At 44.2% G+C, this 19,026-nt stretch overlaps 1 protein-coding gene across 4 annotated transcripts in view; it reads left to right on the plus strand.

The window, feature by feature from the left end:
- Positions 1–19,026, plus strand: part of APLP2 (amyloid beta precursor like protein 2) — a 65,033-nt gene that overhangs the window by 29,333 nt on the left and 16,674 nt on the right. For 2 of the 4 annotated variants that reach the window (XM_044996891.1, XM_044996893.1), the window contains exons 2-7: positions 6,756–6,929; positions 8,017–8,146; positions 12,589–12,701; positions 15,304–15,482; positions 16,165–16,376; positions 18,143–18,310. In XM_044996891.1, the coding sequence (XP_044852826.1) occupies positions 6,756–6,929; positions 8,017–8,146; positions 12,589–12,701; positions 15,304–15,482; positions 16,165–16,376; positions 18,143–18,310 (976 nt within the window). The remainder of the gene's footprint in view (positions 1–6,755; positions 6,930–8,016; positions 8,147–12,588; positions 12,702–15,303; positions 15,483–16,164; positions 16,377–18,142; positions 18,311–19,026) is intronic. The other 2 variants (XM_044996894.1, XM_044996895.1) reach the window with 1 other exon arrangement.

Here is a 19,026-nt window from a genome sequence, read left to right on the forward strand (position 1 = left end):
AAGTTCCTCCCCTCAGCTCCTTCTCTCCAACATGCCCCTCTTGTAAAATCGATACCAGTAAGCGACCTGGCCTTAACATAGCTGAACTCCCTTCGGACTAACTTAAAAACATCCATGAAATGGAGAGCTCACCGCTGGCAGGCTCTAGTGGATTGTTATAAAACTATCTGAGGCCAAATATCAGTGTGGAGATTATTTTATTTTTGTTCAGTTTTGTTAGAGTGCTTTCAAATGTGTACATTCAGTACATACCATGTTTTCTCATCACAAGTAGGACAAGGTACAAATGTGAAAATAGTTAAACCTCTGCGGTTTGCTGTGAGTGGAGGGTGGCTGATTGGCTCCCATCTCTAAATCCTATCCACAGAGCTTCTGCCTGGGGTTGAAGACAACTTTTACATACCATACAAGTTTATTAACTTATTGGAGCAGCTGTGCAATCCATGAAAGTCTTCCATGTGATTAAAAATGATACAATCAACTTGAGCAAGTGACTACACTAGTTTTATTTGGCTGTGAATTAAGTTCTAGAATATTCCAAGTAACTATGGTAACAGCACTCCACTGATAAGCTATTTAAACAATCTGAGGAGGAAAGATCTTTGCCATAGTACCAAGGTGGTAAGCTGGAAAGATAGCAAATATAAATGCGTAGCATTAGTATTCAGAGGCAGCGTGTTCTTGATTTGTACATGTCTGTATTTGAACAAGGTGTATATGCATACCGAAGTTGGTGTGGACCGATTTAGTTTCCCACATCTTTCTGCTTATCAAGGTGGTATCAGGGCATCCCCTCACATACAAGTGCCTACTCACATTTGGTATACTTGTTCTGAGGAAACGTCTTTCAAATACAATGCCCTGATATTGATGCGTATGACTTCCAGTTCCTTCAGACATGCCTAGTCCAGGCATAACTCAAATACTGCATTCTGTTCTGGTGCTACATAGCATTCCAGACACTCCAGCTCAAATTTCTGTAGACAATACATGCTATTCATCTATTTGTGAATTGTTGGATCCGTTGGCTAGCATGGTCTCCAAATGACACAATTTAATTAGGCACCCGTGGAAAGCCAAACATAAATTTCAGTTCCTGCAACACAGTAAGTCTTGTGCACTACAGAAAGCATTAGAGCCGGGATGGAAGCAGGTGGGGGTCACATAATGAGCTTATAAACCAGAAGGCAGTGCGTCTTGTTGCATATTGTGGTGTCTCAGACATAAGCTGGGAGAGTCTTAACTGTAAGCGGGGTCCTATAGATCATTGGTTGCTTGTGATAAACATGATACGTCAGGGGCATGGAGTAGATTTGCTGGTTTTATTTTAGATTTTTGTACTTTGGCAGAAGTCTGTGTGAGAGGAACCAATGATGTTGCAAGTTGACTAAATAGTATTTTCCCCCTGCTAATTGGTTTATCCTACAATACGCCGCTGTGGGACTGATGGGATCTGACAGGCTAGCCCCATGAGCAGATTGACCTTTGCCTGGGCAGATAGGGGATTCATACTTATAGAATTTTGTATCCAAGTCTGTCTGTTCATACAAATGCATAGCAACAATGGTGCCAGGGAGTGGGAGAGGAGAGAGGTTGTAGGAACCAGCATACAGCTGCCTTGGACTTCTGTCACATCTCCCTTTTCACCCCCCAAAAAGCTTAGAGTCGGTATCAAGCTTCTTTTTGTATGGCTGAGGGACGCTCTTCGCTGTATAGCCTCATTATTGAATTCCTCATTCACTGGTCTACAGTGGTCTTGTCAGCTGGGGAACCTAACTGGTGTATTCCCATAGGAGAAGCCATTCCCTGCCTTTGCAATCTTTTGTTCGTCTTGGTGAGGGTTTTCCTGGGTATGTAGTTGGGATGTAGTAAGCCATTACAGCTGTGTGTTTTTCAGTTCAATGAGATTTGGGACCCTTTCTGCTTGTCTTGAAAATGCTAGCATTCACCTCTCTAAAACAGAGATCCTCTACCTCACAGATATGATGGGAGGGAGGATCAGTTCATGGCTTTGTTTTGTTTAACCATGTATATTGTACAATAAAGGAGCCCAGAGGAGAGGCTAAATCTAAGTGTGGAAATGCCGTGGTTTAGATGGAAGGAGGATGCTACCGTAGTAAAGAAGGCCAGGACTTTCCAGGGTTTGTATAGTAGTAGCAGAAACTCCCATGCTGGTCTTTTGACTCAGCACTCTGATACTCTGTTTTTTGAGTGATGTTTGGGGTTTTTTGGCCATTGTGTTCAAATGCTCCATACAATCAGATGAAACAGCCACTCTCTGGTACCCAGAAGGGGAGGGCCCTTCAGGGATAACCGTAGTAGAGGAGTTGATCTTGAGTCCAAGCAACTGAAGGTTATAAAGTGCTGTCTCTCTCTTTTCCTGGATGTGAGAAATCTGTTTGCATATACACTACTGGCCAGAGGCAGATGAGTTTTGTGGGGCTCTGTTCCCCCCACCACCAGTCCTGCCCCCATTCCGCACCCCCTCTCCTTGCCCAAGGGAGCCAGAGTTCCTCCAGTCCCAGGCCATAGCCAGGGTCCAGGTGTTGGGGTGTGCCCTGCCCTTCCTGGTGCTTCTGCTACAGAACAGGGGGCAGGCACTGGGCTAGGCATGCCCCACCTAGCGCTTGTCTGTCTGCTGGGGGCAGAGCACCCATTTTTCTGGGGGCCCCAATTGTCTATGGCTCCATGGGCCCATTGACTAATTTGCAACCGCTACTGGCCCTGTCAACAAATCGGTGTGACTGCCCCTGTGGAGTGCCTTGCAGGTATTGCCAGGCCCCTGTCCCTCGGGAGGAGGTTGCATCTTCTAGGGTGGTTACTTAGTACTCTGGAATGTGACACCAGAGTAGAATAGAAATTGAAGCTTCTCTCAACTACTGCCTCCCCTTACACCTCTAAGGGGTATCAACACTGCAATAAAACACCTAAGGCTGACCCACGTCAGCTGACTCAAGCTTACAGGGCTTGGGCTTTGGGGTTGTAAAATTGAAGTATAGACATCGGGTCTCAGGGAACTGACAAGCATCTATTCTGTCCACAAAAGAAGCCAGAACAAACCAATGAGTTGTGTAGAGCAGATCTTATTTGCCATCTGCTACAGCACAGGCCCATAAGTTAACTAGAAGAGGCCCAGACATTTACCCTACTACTTTATAGCCCCACAGCCTGATCCTGGAGAGTCTGAGTTGCCTGACATAGGCCAGCTTGTGAGTGTTTTGTTGCAGTGTAGACATACTCTAAGTGGACAGGATGGGCAAGGGAGGGATCATTCTTGGGGCCTTGCTCCATCTCAGCCTTCCATGAAAGAAACACAACCAAGTCACTTAAACCTTCTCCTTTCTTTTGAGACCATGGCTAAGCTATAAATTTGTGCTTCCGCCCCCCCACATATTTAGTTAAATTTTGGATGTGTGGTCTCTCTTGTGAGATGGCAAATAAGATCCTGCTCTACATAGCAATTCATTTGTTCATTTGTGCCAGCTTGATTTGTTGATAGAATGGTTGCTTATCAGTTGCCAGCATGTAAATTACAGACTAAAATAGTTTTTAGAGATGGTTGGACAGGGCTCATGTTGAGCTATAGCAAGATGGGAAATGTTTTTGTGTTAGCAGTGTCCTGTTCCTGGAATATGGACATTAACAGGATTTGTATTGAGTGGAACTTGGTGCTGTCTTCCCTCCCATCTCCAGTCATCTTAGCCAAAACTTGGCTTCCATGTTAGTCTGTAGTGTAGATGCTGAAGCACAGACTTGTAAACATGGAGTCCAGAGACGTGGGTTCCACAGACCCGTGTCTGTGCTATGCTGTTAAATTAATCTGGGTGATTGGCACCCAGCTTAGCCTAGCTTAGGTGCGAGCAGCCCCACTGCAAAGGCCTGCTTCAATTACTATGTCTTCAGTGTTTCTGCGTTTGCCCTTGTGTGTTTGAGGGTATATTCCATGGGTTTTTGTGCCGAGGCCTGGTCTAAACTATAAAGTTAGACTGAATAAGCTGCCTTGCATTGACCTAGTTGTGCACGTGTCTACACTTAAACTTGTATCCACTGATGTAAGCTCCATTACGCTGGCGTAATAGCACCACCTTCCCAAGAGGTGTTGAGCCATGATTGATCTATTGAGGTTGACACAGTGTGAATGTGGAAGCTATTAACTTTCAACCCTAACAGTCTTCCAGCAGCTGTCCCAAAATGTTTGACACTGACTGCTCTGGTTGCAATTATGAACTTTGCTGCCGGGGGGTAATGGGGACCAGAAGGCTCCCTCCTTCTTAAAGCCCCGCCAAGTTTTGAAATGCCTTTTTTTCTGATTGTCCAGCTAGGGGAGCACACCTAATAGCTCTCCATTGTTTGTGCACAACTGTCCAACCAATCATCCCAGCTACATGATCCAGACGCGCTTTGGCTTGGAGTAGACAGATATTAGATCTCCTGGGCCTGTAGGGAGAAGAGGCTATGTGAGCCCAGCTATAGACCAGCTGTAGAAACATGAGCATCTATGAGCGGATGGCAAGGGGGATGCAGTAGAGAGTATGACAGCGATCAGCTGCAATGCCGTATGGAAGTAAAGGAACTGTGGCAGATTAGGAGGCCAACAGTTGATCGTGTCTCTTGATATGCTGCAGCGTGGCTAGTCATATTGAAAGCACCCACTTAATTGAGGATACATTTTGATAAACTCATAGGATCAGTGACAAACAGTGTAATGAACTTAAATGTATGGCAGGCACAACAAAATTAATAGGTGCCTTGTTAGTGTTACATTCGTAGATATTCACCAAGCACCACACAATTTGTATCAGGCCCCCAAATTGCAGGAGCACAGTATAGCACAAGTATCAGAGGGGTAGCCGTGTTAGTCTGTAACACAGATCTGTAAAAGCAGCCAAGAGGCCTGTGGCACCTTATAGACTAACAGACGTATTGGAGCATGAGCTTTTGTGGGTGCATGTCATCCAGCGAAGTGGGTATTCACCCACGAAAGCTCATGCTCCAATACGTCTGTTAGTCTATAAGGTGCCACAGGATTCTTTGAGTGTACCACAAGGCATTACTGTGGCTTGCTGTTTAAGTGCTTTTTCGAAGCCCTCTCTGAGCTCCACACTGAGCTCTTCTGATAGCCCTTGTATCCGACTGTTAAAACTCAGTAGACAGCTGCTCCACCGCCTCCTTCTATCCCATTGACATTTCTTCCTCCTGTGGATCAGATACTATGCAGGACACAGCAGGTAGCTGTGCAGTGAAGATCTACCCCAATGGGTTAAGTGGTTTGAGTAAATAGCAGCCAGTCCCTTATCTGTCTACTTGAGGACAGCCTAACTCTCAAGAGGTAATTGTAGATTCTTGTGGCCATATCAGGAAAAATGTGTAAATATTGAGTTGACCTTATCTCCTAAATGCCAACAGTATGCTCATTGCTGTACAATTCTTGCCTCAAGGTGTGTTGCAATATCTTCTCTGGTAGTGATTCAGAAGGGGAGTCTGTGACTAGTCATTATGCAGGCTAGTTTCTCTAATATATCACAACTGGTGGCTGCCTGCAGCTTGATGCAGTTGAAGTCTTCACTTGATCGTTCAACCGCCTGCTTTAAATTTACTCTTGTTGACATAGGTTAATAGGGACCTGTAGGCAATGGAGTGTGAACAGTACAGTGTGTATGTGTGCGCACACTCGGAAGGCTAAATGTGCAGGGAAGGTTAGTGACCTAAAGCCACAGTGTCTGCTAGGGAAAAGGAGCCCTGAGGCAGTAATGCTGCTTCTCTAATTGCTGCTAGTCCCCTTGTCTGAAACACTTATAACAAATCTCCATGTTCAGTGCTTGAATTGGTTTAGATTTGGGAGTGGGTTTTGTGGTCCACCTGCCTTAGCCTCATCACTTTACAAGGACCATTAAAAAATAAGCAGGATGTTGAATTTCCAGTATAACTCCAGTTTAAAAACTCAGTTGCATGATGAGTCCGCCTAATCCCCTCCTCTTGGGCAGCTAGCAAGATTTCAGAAGCAGCAGCCTGAGCTTTCATATCATTGATACATTTGCTGTGTGCCCAGAAGATGGGTCTGCACTGGCATGTGCTCCAAGTTTCGTATCGTATGACTCCAATCTCAGTTGGTGGTGGATGGAGTGGACGATGGAATTTTGCATCAAGGTTGTGCCAATACAAATATCCATGGAATGCACTAAAGGAGGGAGAGGATGGCAGGCTTTGTAGAGTTCGTTAGCAGCTCCTTGGCTCCTGCACCATGTATTTATGGGGGCTGACTCTCTTTAACTTCAAAAAAACACTGATTCTGAGACTCAACTGCCTCCTCCCCCAATTCCATTTTTCAGCACCAGCCGGTTTAAAACTCGGAGCAGGCTGGAGCTTGTGGGTGGTCTTCCTGTTGGGATACACAGGAATGAGTATAATTGCTGTTGGGTGGGTTTCAAGAGCCCTTGCTGGGTACTTCTAACCAAGGACTTTCCCATGTTAACTGTTAACATCACTTTTCCTTCGTGTTGGTGTTTGGAGGTGAGCTCTTGAATCTCTCCAGAAGTCTGTGCCCCAAAGTGTGTTCTGGAATCTGCAAATGACTTGTACTGTACTGGTCTTTAGTAAACTATCTAATGCTGTGGAATGATAGAGGAAGGGTGGCAAGGCTTTAAAGACAACTTTGTACCCCTTTTTAAAGGTGACTAAAACAATTCTAGTTCTCTGAAGCACATGAAACAAACTGCTTCATATGAAGAAACGTATCTTCATCTCTCTCTCAACAGGCGCTTGCAGCCAATGCTGGAACAGGATTTGCTGTGGCTGAGCCTCAGATTGCCATGTTCTGTGGGAAGCTAAATATGCATGTCAATATCCAGACTGGGAAATGGGAGCCTGATACTTCTGGGACCAAGAGCTGCTTTGGAACAAAGGAAGAAATTCTACAATACTGTGAGGAGGTGAGGAGATTCTGCTCTGGAGCTGAGCTTTAACTGCTTTCCAGATAATGGTTAATCTTCTGGTTAAACCATCACTTGAGTTCCCCACCTAGTATGTTTGCTGGGTGAAAACTCAAACAGAAGACTTATTTTACCACTATGGCATGCCGTTTCCATAATTTTGAACGTCAGTGTACAGTTGAAAACCAAAAAAGTTCTGTTGAGAGCCTTTTCTCAAAGACTATCTGGGTATTGACTTAGGCTGGGATTTTCAAAGGAGCTGAAGTGAGCTAGGTAGCTGCTAAGTCTCATTAAAATTCAGTGGGACTTGGGTGCCTAATTCCATTGGGGTCCTTTGAGCGTTCTTTATGACCAAAACCAACATGTACACTTACACCATTTTGCACATATTCTGATTTAACTGCTGTCAGGATTCCAAGACCGCGTTTCATATTGACTCTAAATATTTGAAGTTCAGTCTTGTTGTTGTTGTTGGCATTACATTCAGGCTGACACAAAGCTGCTAAAAATTAGGAAAACGTTTTTATGAAAATGTTGTTGACAGTGTTTGAAAGGTTTTTATTTCTTTTTACAAACTTCCCTTCCCTCTCCAATATGCTCTAGATACTCAGCCTTGCAAAATCTATTTATCCTCTCATCTGAGATGAGGAATGCTGACAAGCAAATAACTCGTAATGTTTTAAATTTTATTTATTTTGGGTAGCATGATGCAGGTGGTAGAACAGACTGGCTGGGCTGGCAAACTTTCATGACTATTTTACAAGGCTGTTATAACTAGTACTGCATCTTGTTTACATAGCACGAACTAAATATAAGCCAGTGTCTAGACTTGTGGAGAACTTCAAGACATAGCAATCATATTAATGCATTCTACACCTTAGGTTTCCTTAACCCAGTTAAGGCGAATGAGCTTGCTTTTAGTTTAGAGAACCAGTTGGTTTCATGTCTCTTCCCCCCCCCCCCCAACCCCCCCCCCCCAGTATTCCTTATTAAGAGTACTTTTATTATATCACTTTGTGTTTTTGCCAGTGTGTTAGCATGCATGTATCTTGATCTGTGTTTTTTAGCATATGGGTTTTTTGAACAGATCTATCCAGAGCTTCAGATTACAAATGTGGTAGAAGCCAACCAACCAGTCAGCATTGACAACTGGTGTAAGAAAGGCAAGAAGCAGTGCAAGGGCCACACCCACATTGTTGTGCCCTACAAGTGTCTGGGTAAGTACTTAATGTGGAGCAGGCCTCCAATAAGGGAAAAGATGTTTGAGTTATTTCCCTCAGGGATCAGAGGTCACTCCCTGGTTTGCTCAGAGAAGAAACCGACCTAAAGAGTTTTCACATCAGATCCCCACATTTGTGTCTAGGTTTCTCTTTTTAAAAAAAAAGATGAAATTCTATACACTCTTCCCCAGATCAACAGCTTGATAACTCTGTGTTGTAATAATAGTGACTGGTATGGAAAAGGAATCCGTCCCTCCCCCCCCATACACCTTTTATGCCATGGGCATAAAACCCGAAGTCTAACGTACTAGTATCACAAACTCTCTGGGCTTTAATACTCTGATCCTATTTCTGTGAAGCTTTAATGTTTTGTTTCCTTGGAGACTCAAACGCTCAGGTGTGTTCGTATTCCCTGCTTTGGTCTTGGCAAGACATCTCTATTTTTTTAGGTTATTTATATCTAGCTGTTTGAAATGGTTCCTCATTCTTGTGACTGGAATCCCAAAATGTCTTCTGTTTTAACTGTAATTGACCACTAGACATGACATGATTGATTAAACTGTACTTATTACTGGAATCTATCCATCAGGCAAGATGTCTAGCTTTTTTGCAGCCAAGGCTTTTGACCTGTGACTTGTCCCTACTCCCATAAGCACGTTCTGCCCATCCCAAGAGTTACCAGCAGACTGAGCTTGGTCCAATTTCTTGTCTGTTCTTTGCTGAAGCAGATTTGCTCAGCTACTTGCAACAAATTCTATTCTATCTCATTGGACACTGTTACAGTTGAAGTAGGGCTTCATAGAAAGTGCTCTGAGAATCAGTTTCTCCTCCTAAAATGCTCAAAAAGATTTTTGCATCCGTTTGAGGACTGAATACAGCTAGAGTCTAGCTAGGTAAAGTAGATTCACAGGATTACAGGGCTGTTTTGCCTTTCTGTGTAACATCTTTCATAAGAGGATCTCAAAGCATTTCACAAACACTAATACCCTCCTCCCAAGGGTGTTTCGATAGTAAGTGTATTATCCTTACTTTACACATGTGGAAACTGAGGTACAGAGGATAAATGACCTGTCCATGGTTAATCTGGGTGCCTCTCACAGAGGTGAGAATGAAAGCCAGGTCTCCTGATGGCTGGCCTACTCCATAAGACACAAGGCAATCCTTCCTCAAGACTGACCTTCAACTAAGAGCCAAGGTTTTTAAGATGCCTGTACTATAGGACTCTGCCCAACATTTGACCTGTTTTAAATCTGCTGGGTAATACCCCGTCTCTCGTAAGCATACTCTAGCCAGCATCTTGCCCACTCTAGAGTCTGTAGATGATTAGGACAGTTTTGGAGCAGTGCTGACATGCAAGTAAACATCTTGGTTTAAAGTAGAGCATGTAAAGACTGCCAAGTTTTGGAGGACAGGTCAGTCAATGGCTGTTAGCCAAGAAGGTCAGGGATGTAATCCCATGTCTGGGTGTCCCTAAATCTCCAACTGCCATAAACTGGGACTGGATGGCAGGGGATGGGTCGCTCAAAATTGCCCTGTTCTGTTGATTCCCTCTGAAGCATCTGGCACTAGTCACTGTCGGAAGGCAGAATACTGGGCTAGAAGGACCATTGGTCTGACCTAGTATGGCTGTTCTTATGAAAATGAAGGCCCAGCATGTAGGACAACTTCTTGTTTTCCCAGTTTCAAGTGATGGGGTGTTTCTTCAGATAAAACACACCTTCGTTGTTAGGAGAGATTTCTAAAACCACTTGTAAACAAATGACCTGTGCCCTGGGAACAAAGGTCTGATTTGACTCCAATCAAAGTAACCATTGTTCTCATGTACAAAATACTTGTGTGTGCCATTTGTTGCTTCTCTCTTCCATGCTGCACTAATCCCCTGTCCATCTTCAGATAGGATCTCACTACCAGGGGAAGTTTAACTTTTTGCGCACTCTAGATGAGGTTTTTTAGTTTCTTAAAGAGATTGGGATGAGGCCCTCTTAGCACTGTCACTAAACTGTAAAATAAACTTAACAATAGGATGCTGGGTGCAGGACTGAGTTTGGTGAAGTGTGAAAAGGCAAACTGCTGACAGTTCTGGTGAAGCTGTTAGCAGGGAAATGCCTTCCCTGGGTGGCTCTGATCTGAGGCTACGCCTACACAGTAGTTAAGCAGCTGGCCCATGTCAGCTGACTTGAGCTTGCTGTGCTAGGGCTGCGGAGCTGTAGAATTGTTATGTAGACATTTGAGCTCAGGCTGGAGCCTGGGCTCTGGAACCCCATGAGGGGAGAGTGTCCCAGAGCCTGAGCTCCAGCTCAGGCCCTAATGTCTGCCCAGCAATTTTTAACCCTGCAGCCTGAGCCCAAACCAGCTGACCCCGGCTATCGGTGGCCGTGCTGCAGGACTCTTATTCTAGTGGAGATGTACCCTGAAAAGGGAGAGCGTTGTAAACACTGGGGCAAATATTGCATAACAGACTGTGGATGTGTTCTGTTCTTAAATTGTGTCCATCCTTCAGTAGAGGAGAGAACCTTAAACTTATAAGGGATGGCAGGAGGTGGGGGACCAACACCTCTCTCAAGTTTGAGAAACTGAAGAACAGATGTGGCCTTTATTACTTTGCACCTGTTTTCAGATAACAACCTACTTCATAGGCTGAGTGTTTTGACTTGCACACATCCATGTGCAGAAGAAATGTTTCTCCGAGGGTTCCGAAGTCTTTGGTATTATGAGTAGCATAGGTGCTGACTCTGGGTGCTCCCTTGGAGCACCTACAGGGGGGGAAAAAAGTGGGTGCTTAGCACCCACCGGCAGCCCCCCTACCAGCACCTCTGTCTCCCACCCTCTGTGATCAGCTGTTTTGCAGTACACAGGAGGCATTGGGGAGACGGGAGGAGCCGGGGTGGGAAGAGGCAGGGCGGGGGTGGGGCCTTGGAAGGGTGGAGTAGGGGTGAGGCCTGGGGCAGAGCCAGGAGGGCAGTACCCCCCAGCCATGTTAGAAAGTGCTGATGATCTGTATGGGGTTGCTGCAAATTTGTCCACACGCAACCATCAAGATTCCTTTTGCAAAGGACACATTCAAGATTACTTGGCCAAATATTTCAACTCTCTAGATCAAGTTGAAAGACTCTTCCCCTTGGAATTGATGTACTTTAGTTTTTAAACTGGTCAAAAACTTAACAGTATATGCTTTGACTACATGTAAATGTCAGACATGAGCTAATGCAGCCATTTTTGTTAGACTACAAGTCTCGTCTGTGGGTGTTCATTTTATTTCACATGGGTTTGTTGCTCCCAAACACCTGGGTTTTAAGGGTTTTTTTTCTAAGCAGACTAGGAGATTTGGGCATGTCTTTGAGTAAAATTACTGGAAGATGTATCTAAATCCATTAGACTGACTAGAATATCGCAACTTGAGCCTAGAATGTTAAACCTTCCAAGTCATAAGGTCTGCCAAGGTGAACTTTCTGCCTAATCTAGAAAGTGGTGGTTATACTGGATCTAGTCTGGCATATGATGGTTACTAACTCAAATTGTAGTGGCTGTTTAGGTTTTAACTTGCAGAAGTTACAAAAAATACCACAGAGCAAACTGTTCCAAGTCGGAAGTCTGTAGCTAAGGTTTTGCCAAATACAAAAATACAGTGTTGGTGGTTAGGTGTATGTCAGAGCACAACATAATCAGTTTGCCCTGAGCTTTACCCGGTTGTGTGGGCTTCAGGGCTTTTATTTTCTTACTCTTAGCATTTTGGCTGGAGTATCCAAATTGGGGAACACTTATAGCTGTGGCTGAGTTGCCCTGAATCTAGTTTCAAATGCATGGTACCCAGAACATAGATTTTAATCTAAACTCTTAAAACTGCCTCAACAAAGCTGACACAGTGGAGTGAGTTAGCTGTCATCTCTTCTGAATAAGCAGAAAATGGCCAGGGAACCCTATAGTCATGGAAAATGCTCATGGCAGCAAATAGCCAGACTACTGAAGCTTTTGGCAACCAGGAATAGCTTCTTCCATGTGACACTAGCCAGTTTAGGAATTGGTTGATCATTAAAATCGTTTAAAGAACATCATTTAGGCAATCCTTTCTTCATGTGAAACTCATTCACTCTTCTCTGCAGATTCCATGAGCAACTGTTCATTGGCATGCTTTATAAACTTGCATTCAGTTTAACCTGTAGGTTTTGGCTAGCATATTTCATTGTTCAGCTTCTCCTACTTTCTGTTCTGAGCTCCAAGAATAGAACTAGAGGCTTTGTATTAAAGCAGGTCTCCAAAGGTGCCTGTTAGTCTAAACTGGGTCATTTAAGATTTGTATAGCAACATACAGATTCTTAATGGGGTCAATAATGAAGTGCTTTGTTGAAGATTTTAATGCTAGTCATCTCTTGAGTTTGAAGGTCAGATATGTATCTGACAAGACAAGAATTGTTATTTGATAAAAACTTTTTGTTTTCCAGTGGGTGAGTTTGTAAGTGATGTCCTCCTGGTTCCAGAGAAGTGCAGATTCTTCCACAAAGAACGGATGGATGTGTGTGAAAGTCATCAGCACTGGCACACTGTGGCCAAAGAGGTAACAGGATTAACATGACTGTCACTAGATCCAGAAACAGATACACTTGGTCTCCTTTATTGTTACATCTGAACAATCACAATGTCATTCTCATAGCAGCTCCTGTGAGATAGAAAAGTGCCATTATCCTCACGTTATGGATCTGCAACGTAGGCACTCTGTTAAAACTTTCAGAACTTAAGAACCTCAGTCTCCTTGGCTTTCAGTGAGATGTAGGCTCCTACATGTCAAGTCACTTGCCCAAGTTCACAATCCTGGTCTGTGGCAGAGCTGGGAATTGAACTCTGGTTTCCCAGTCTAGTACCCTTACTATTGAACTATCCTTCCTCCCAGGAATGAGGACCAGAGTGGTGGTGAGACATTTTCATAGACGTAGCACTCCATTTCCTTAAATGGAAGGTCAGATTTTACAATATGGTGGTTAGAGCTTGGAATTGAGTGCCCATTTTGGAGTAGTGGGAGACAGACTAGCTCCTGTACAAGTCTCCACTTTACAGGCATGTCCCACTTTCCCAGAATGAATAGAGCCCCATCTTTCTCTTTGGCTGATTTGATTTGGCAAGAATTATGTAAATTCTGTGCACACTCAACTTGTGATGGATGGCAATATCTAGATTCACAATACAGAGCATGTACTCATATGAGAGACTAAATTAAACCACTTGGTCTTAGTGACGATAAGATTGAAATGTATCGGCTTTGGAGCAGTAAAGATTATTCCCTTTTTTCAAAGCTTTCAGAAAGCAAAGCTATTTTTAAGAATTCTGTACCAGTAGACCACCTATTAATTGAGGGCCATCGTGCCAACTTCTAAGTGGTTGTTCCCAGTGAGTTGAATCATTTGCCTTCAACATGCAGTTGACAGCTTCATCCAGATTACAAGCATGGATCATTCCCTTTGCTTTCCGAAGTATGGATAAAAGAAATACAAAAGAGCTCCAACGTAATGAAAGCTTTGTTGTGTATTTCACTCATTGGTCAGGCCATAAAACCATATACATACGCAGTTTCAAATAAACATGCAATTAAAGCATCTGCGTGCTGTTCATATTTGGCATTGTACTGAATTGTCCAATTTCCAGATGCAGCATGTTAAAATAAAGTAGTCAATTTTTATGCCTTTACTCATTCTAGAGAGAAAAGTTAATGAAATGGTCAGCCCAGCTCTAGCTCTGAAGTGCTGCGTGCCTGACATGGAACTTTCTATTCTTTGCCACTAAGGGTACATCTGCAGTACAAAAACATGGAAGCAAGTCTCAGGGCCCAGGTCAACTAACTCCGGCGTGCACCGTGGGGCTAAAAATAGTGTAGATGTCCCTGCTTAGGCTGGAGCCTGGGCTCCGAAACTCGGTGAGAGAGGTGCATCCGAGCCTGGGCTCCAGTCCAAGTGCGAACATCTGCTCTGCTGTTTCTAGCCTATAGCACAAGCCTGAGTCAGTTGACCTGGACTCTGCAAAATAAAAAAAGCCCCAACAGCGAGTCTGTCATTTATTCTAGAGCCTGGTTATTTACCCGTAATTGAACACCTTATTGCCAGAAATAAAGAGGCATTGGCTGGTCTTATTAGCCACTCTGAGACCCGGCAGACTTGTACCAGCATTAGGCTGCTTAAGGAACTGCTTTCAGTTGCATCCCTGGTCAAACTTAGAGCAGTAATATACAGTATTGGCCAGCTAAACCAGGCTCTTATTAGACAGAAAACAAAAAGAGAAAAGAAAAAAAATAGTAGTGGGGGAGGGACATCAGGGTGAGCCACGGTGGAACAGTGTCTGACTTCCTAGATGGTATTTGGGATTGTGGAGCTGGAGGTGGTGGTGGTGATTAGGTCTCTTTCTGGCCTGGTCTAGTTGGGACATCTTTAAGGCTCAGAATGATGAAGGTACAAAGGTGTCATGCTGGATCCCGGGGTCCCAGGAGACACTGAGGGTAGCAGCCATGATGGTGAAGCTTGCTCCTTCCTTTTCTCCAATCAGCAGTGTTGTGGTAGCCAGCTTCTCCCGCTGCCCCAAGTCTTTCTGAGGACCTCAAAATGGAGCGATAAGCTTAGTAACCTATCCCTTCATTGTATTGTCCAACAATGCTGCCTAACTTCTGACCACACTGAATTTTGATTGATTGATTTCTGGTCCCATGCTTCTTAAGATCATGCCTGGTAAACGCAATCCTTGAATTGTATCAGGAAGTCTTTATGTAGGTCTTTGTCCTCATTTGCACCTCTTCCCATCAGCATCTATGGGATTAGAAAACTTCATAAATGTTTGTACTCACTGTTTCCACAACTGAGCTCACAATTAGGGTAAATATTTAGGCCCAATTATTGTAAGTGCTTTGGATTATCAACAGCAAGGTGCAAGTCTCAGACATTTCCAAAACTTTGTCTATGCCATGAAATTTCTTGCCCATTTTTCTGCCCGGTTGTACAGGGTTAGATGCAAAACCTAAAAATGCCTGTGGCCTGTCTGCAATACAGTTTACACCATTGGAATTACCACTGGCACTGCCTGAGTGGTAAAGGCTATCTAAACCTCCAGCATGAGGGGGGAGCAATAGATGTGCTGCTTTAAAATACGACTTTTTAATTTCACCCCGACTTCCCGCTCAGGCTTGTTTGACAGAGGGGATGATCCTGCACAGTTACGGCATGCTGCTTCCCTGTGGGGTGGACCAGTTCCATGGCACAGAGTACGTATGCTGCCCTCGGACAAAAATTGTGGATGAAGCTCTTTCCAAAGAGGAAGAGGACGAAGATGAGGATGAAGATGACTACGACCTTTATAAAAGGTAGAGCTTCTGATCACTTTGTAGCGTCTGGGTTAATGTCTTTGCTTACGTAGATTGTAAGTCCCTCGGGCAGGGACAAACCTTTTGTTCTGTTTGTACAGCACCTAGCACAGTGGGTTCCGGTCTCTGATTAGGGCCACTAGGTGCTACGGTAATACGAGTAACAATGGGGGCCACTGGCTCGTTGTTACCAGCGGGGATTGCCATCTCCACCCATGAGGGAAAAAGAATTTTGTTCTGCTCCTGGATTCAGAGGAAGGGCAATATTATGGCAGTGGAGAGGTCTTGCAGCTCACAGGAGGAAAAACAAATTCACAGCACTTCTCTGAAATGAGTGGAGCACCTCCATCCAAAACCACACAAAAATGGCTGGCTGCTCTACCAGATGCTTGGCTCCAAATGCTGTAGCCTTTAGTTTAGGTAAGGAAAGCTAACTGGGGGACGAGGTATTTTAAAAACCCCTTTGAGCTAGAGGCTGAAAGAAGCTATGGCTCTACTAGGTGTATCTGTAATGAGAGAACTCCTGTAGCTGCTGCTGATTGGGTGAACAACAGTCAGTACATTTATACTCCCATCTCTCGTGCTTTTAAGATAGATGAAAAGAGAATCATTATTCTTGTACACCAAAGGTTGGCTGCAAAGTGATTAGCATGAACTTTCCCTTTTAATTGTATCCTTCTAGTGAGTTCCCAACGGAGCCAGATGTGGAAGACTTCACAGGAACAGCTGTGGAGGAGGATGAGGAGGAAGAGGATGAGGAAGAGGAGGAAGTGGTGGAAGATCGGGATTACTATTATGATAACTATAAAGTAGATGATTACAATGAAGAGACCCCTACTGAGTCCAGGATTGACATTTCTCTTTCTGAAAAGGAAATCATCAGTGACGTGAAAGGTAAGTCATGCTCCACAGCGTACATGACTCCTGGCTCCCTCAGGCTGGCTGTCCAGTTGATCTTGTTACCTCTGCCTCGGTGATAGTGCTTTTGATCCATCCAACAGATTCCACTGCGGAGGCCTTAATTGCCAAATTGGTCATCAAAGAAAAGCTGATGCTTATGTTTCAAATGTTGAAGGTGACACTAACTCTCTAGAGCATGGCCCATATGTTGCCAATTAATGGTAGTCTTATTGGCAGAAAGCCCAGAGGCTGGCACAGAGAACAAATATTTCCACCCAGGTGCAGTGTTGAGTCAGGAAACAGTACTTGCATAGCCTAATAGGAGAGACTATAGATAGACCATCTTGGGGCACTCAGCTGACTGGAATATCTTCCTAGGTTTGAGTGGCCAGCCTTGATTTGTCTTTTCTCTAACATGGATTCCAGAAAACTAAAACTGTTGGGCCAGGGTCTCATCTCATGTAAACTTTGAGTATAATGGAGCTACACTGATTTACACCAGCTCAGAATCTGGCCCCTTTACCTTGAACAAGATGTTTCCAGTAGTTGCTTCCTTTCCTGCTGTATTTTAAACAACCTAGGTCTGCATAAAATCCTTCTCTTCCTTAGAGAAACTGAACCCAGTCCAACCAACCGCACCTCTTTATCTAAATATTTGCAGTAGCTCTTGTCAGGGGCAGGCGCTCTTGCAGTGGAGCATCTGCAACTGTGTTGTGATTCCATGCTGTAAATTCTTATATGTTGAGTGTCTCTCTGCAGAGGGAGGGGGCAAGAGTGAAATTCAATTAACTACAGATGACAGAGTCACTGCTAGCAGTTCGTGTTTTGTGGGTAAAACTCCTGCTGGTAACGTGCCAGTGTGCTGCAGATAATTTCACTGAAACAGTACTTCGATTGTATATGTGGGGTTATCGGAGATCTGCTGATGTTAAAATAGACTTGGAACAGGGTGACCTGTGTAGCTGGCTAGCTTCTGAAAGGTGTCTGTTCCAGGGATGCCCAATTTTTTTCCCCTCTACAGTGCTTCAAAGAAACGAGGATGTCTGCTGTAATCCTGCATCTAAACAGAGCCACTTGTGCTGACTGCTTACTGCAGAGATGTCCATTTCTGTGTAAAATGCTGTAGCTATAATAGTTGTCTTGAATTCCCCTGCTTAATCCCCAGGCTTTTTAAAATTCTAAAATCGAGCTGCTGCTATCCTCCAGTGACATGTTCCATGTGTATAGCCTGCATTTTCCACTTGCTTTTATACCTGTGCAGCTCTGAATTCAAGCTTCCATCCAAATAAACTGCAATGGAATATGTCTTCCCTGTCGAATATCTCATGCAGCACTGAAAGGCTTTCCTTCCATCATATCTTAAGCGTTTTAAACAGTGGAAACTCTGTCATTGGGGCACATGGGGGATGGCCCCACAACCTCTGAAATTGTTCTGTAGCCCCATTCAGTGCTCTGCTCCACCTATTTGGTTTAAAGAGAATAGCTCTTGCAGATGAAGGCTCCATGTTGGGCCAGTTGCTCCAGTGTTCCAGACTGTGCATTGCTCGTGCTCTAAATCAGCAGCAGTAGCAGCACTGTTCTGGTAGCCTCAGCAGAACACTGAGGCATTTTCAAAAGTGCCCCCAAAAAAGCATGTTGCAGAGTGAGGCAAGGAGCAGTGCCGCAGCAGAATTTCTCACCTAGAGCCAGCAGTGACTTTTAAATCGCTTAGCAAAGCCTGTACTCCTCACTAGCTGATGTTGTAACCCGTCTCCACACAGCTGTCTGCTCCCAGGAGGCGATGACAGGTCCCTGCCGGGCTGTGATGCCTCGTTGGTACTTCGACCTATACAAGAGAAAATGCATTCGCTTTATATATGGAGGCTGCGGAGGCAACAGGAACAATTTTGAGTCAGAGGAATATTGTATGGCTGTGTGTAAAAAGATGAGTAAGTCCTGCCTGCCACTGGCCCTTTTGCAGCAAGCCACTGTCCTGTCTGGCATTTGGTGTTTCCTCCTCCTTGCCTAAGTCAATTGAGGATACATGTGTAGCCTGTCCTGTTGGTTCTGGTGTTTGCAGTAGTTCTGTCTGTCCTTTTGCAGCAGTCTCCTCTTGTCTCTGTGCTTCTCTAGATTTTTTTTTTAGGTTAAAGTTCCTTCCTACAGCTAGGGAAAACTGCCTTCTCAACATGTACTGTCTGTCTCTCCAACCTAAGCCCACACTTGGCCTGCAAACTTAATGAACACAAGGCTCAATTATCCTCTTCTAGATTTGTAGCAGGGACTGGGAAACTTCTTTGTCTCTTCTTGTTATAAAACTACTCCATTTGTTCATTCACCTAGCTGGTAGAGACTTCTTGCCTTCCCCGGTCAGTGTGATGTATCTGTTCAACCAATCACTCTGGCAATGTAGACTTAGTCAAAATTCTTCTGGTAAGAAGTTTTTCTGACTGGTGCACTTTGGAAAATCCTCACTAAAGTAGTGCAGAATTTTGGTTCCCACCTTGTGCTCCATTAGAAATATGAAAAGCGATTTAACCCTTGTATTTGATAGCTTGAGGCTGTTGGCATCAGTTTCTGCTGGCTTTTATGGCAGATGATAAAACTACCAAAAACATTTTAACCTCCTTATTAATCTTATTGTTGAACTCCAGCACTTCCACTT

Source organism: Mauremys mutica, chromosome 22, assembly GCF_020497125.1.
Source record: "Mauremys mutica isolate MM-2020 ecotype Southern chromosome 22, ASM2049712v1, whole genome shotgun sequence".
Lineage (NCBI taxonomy): Eukaryota > Metazoa > Chordata > Testudines > Geoemydidae > Mauremys > Mauremys mutica.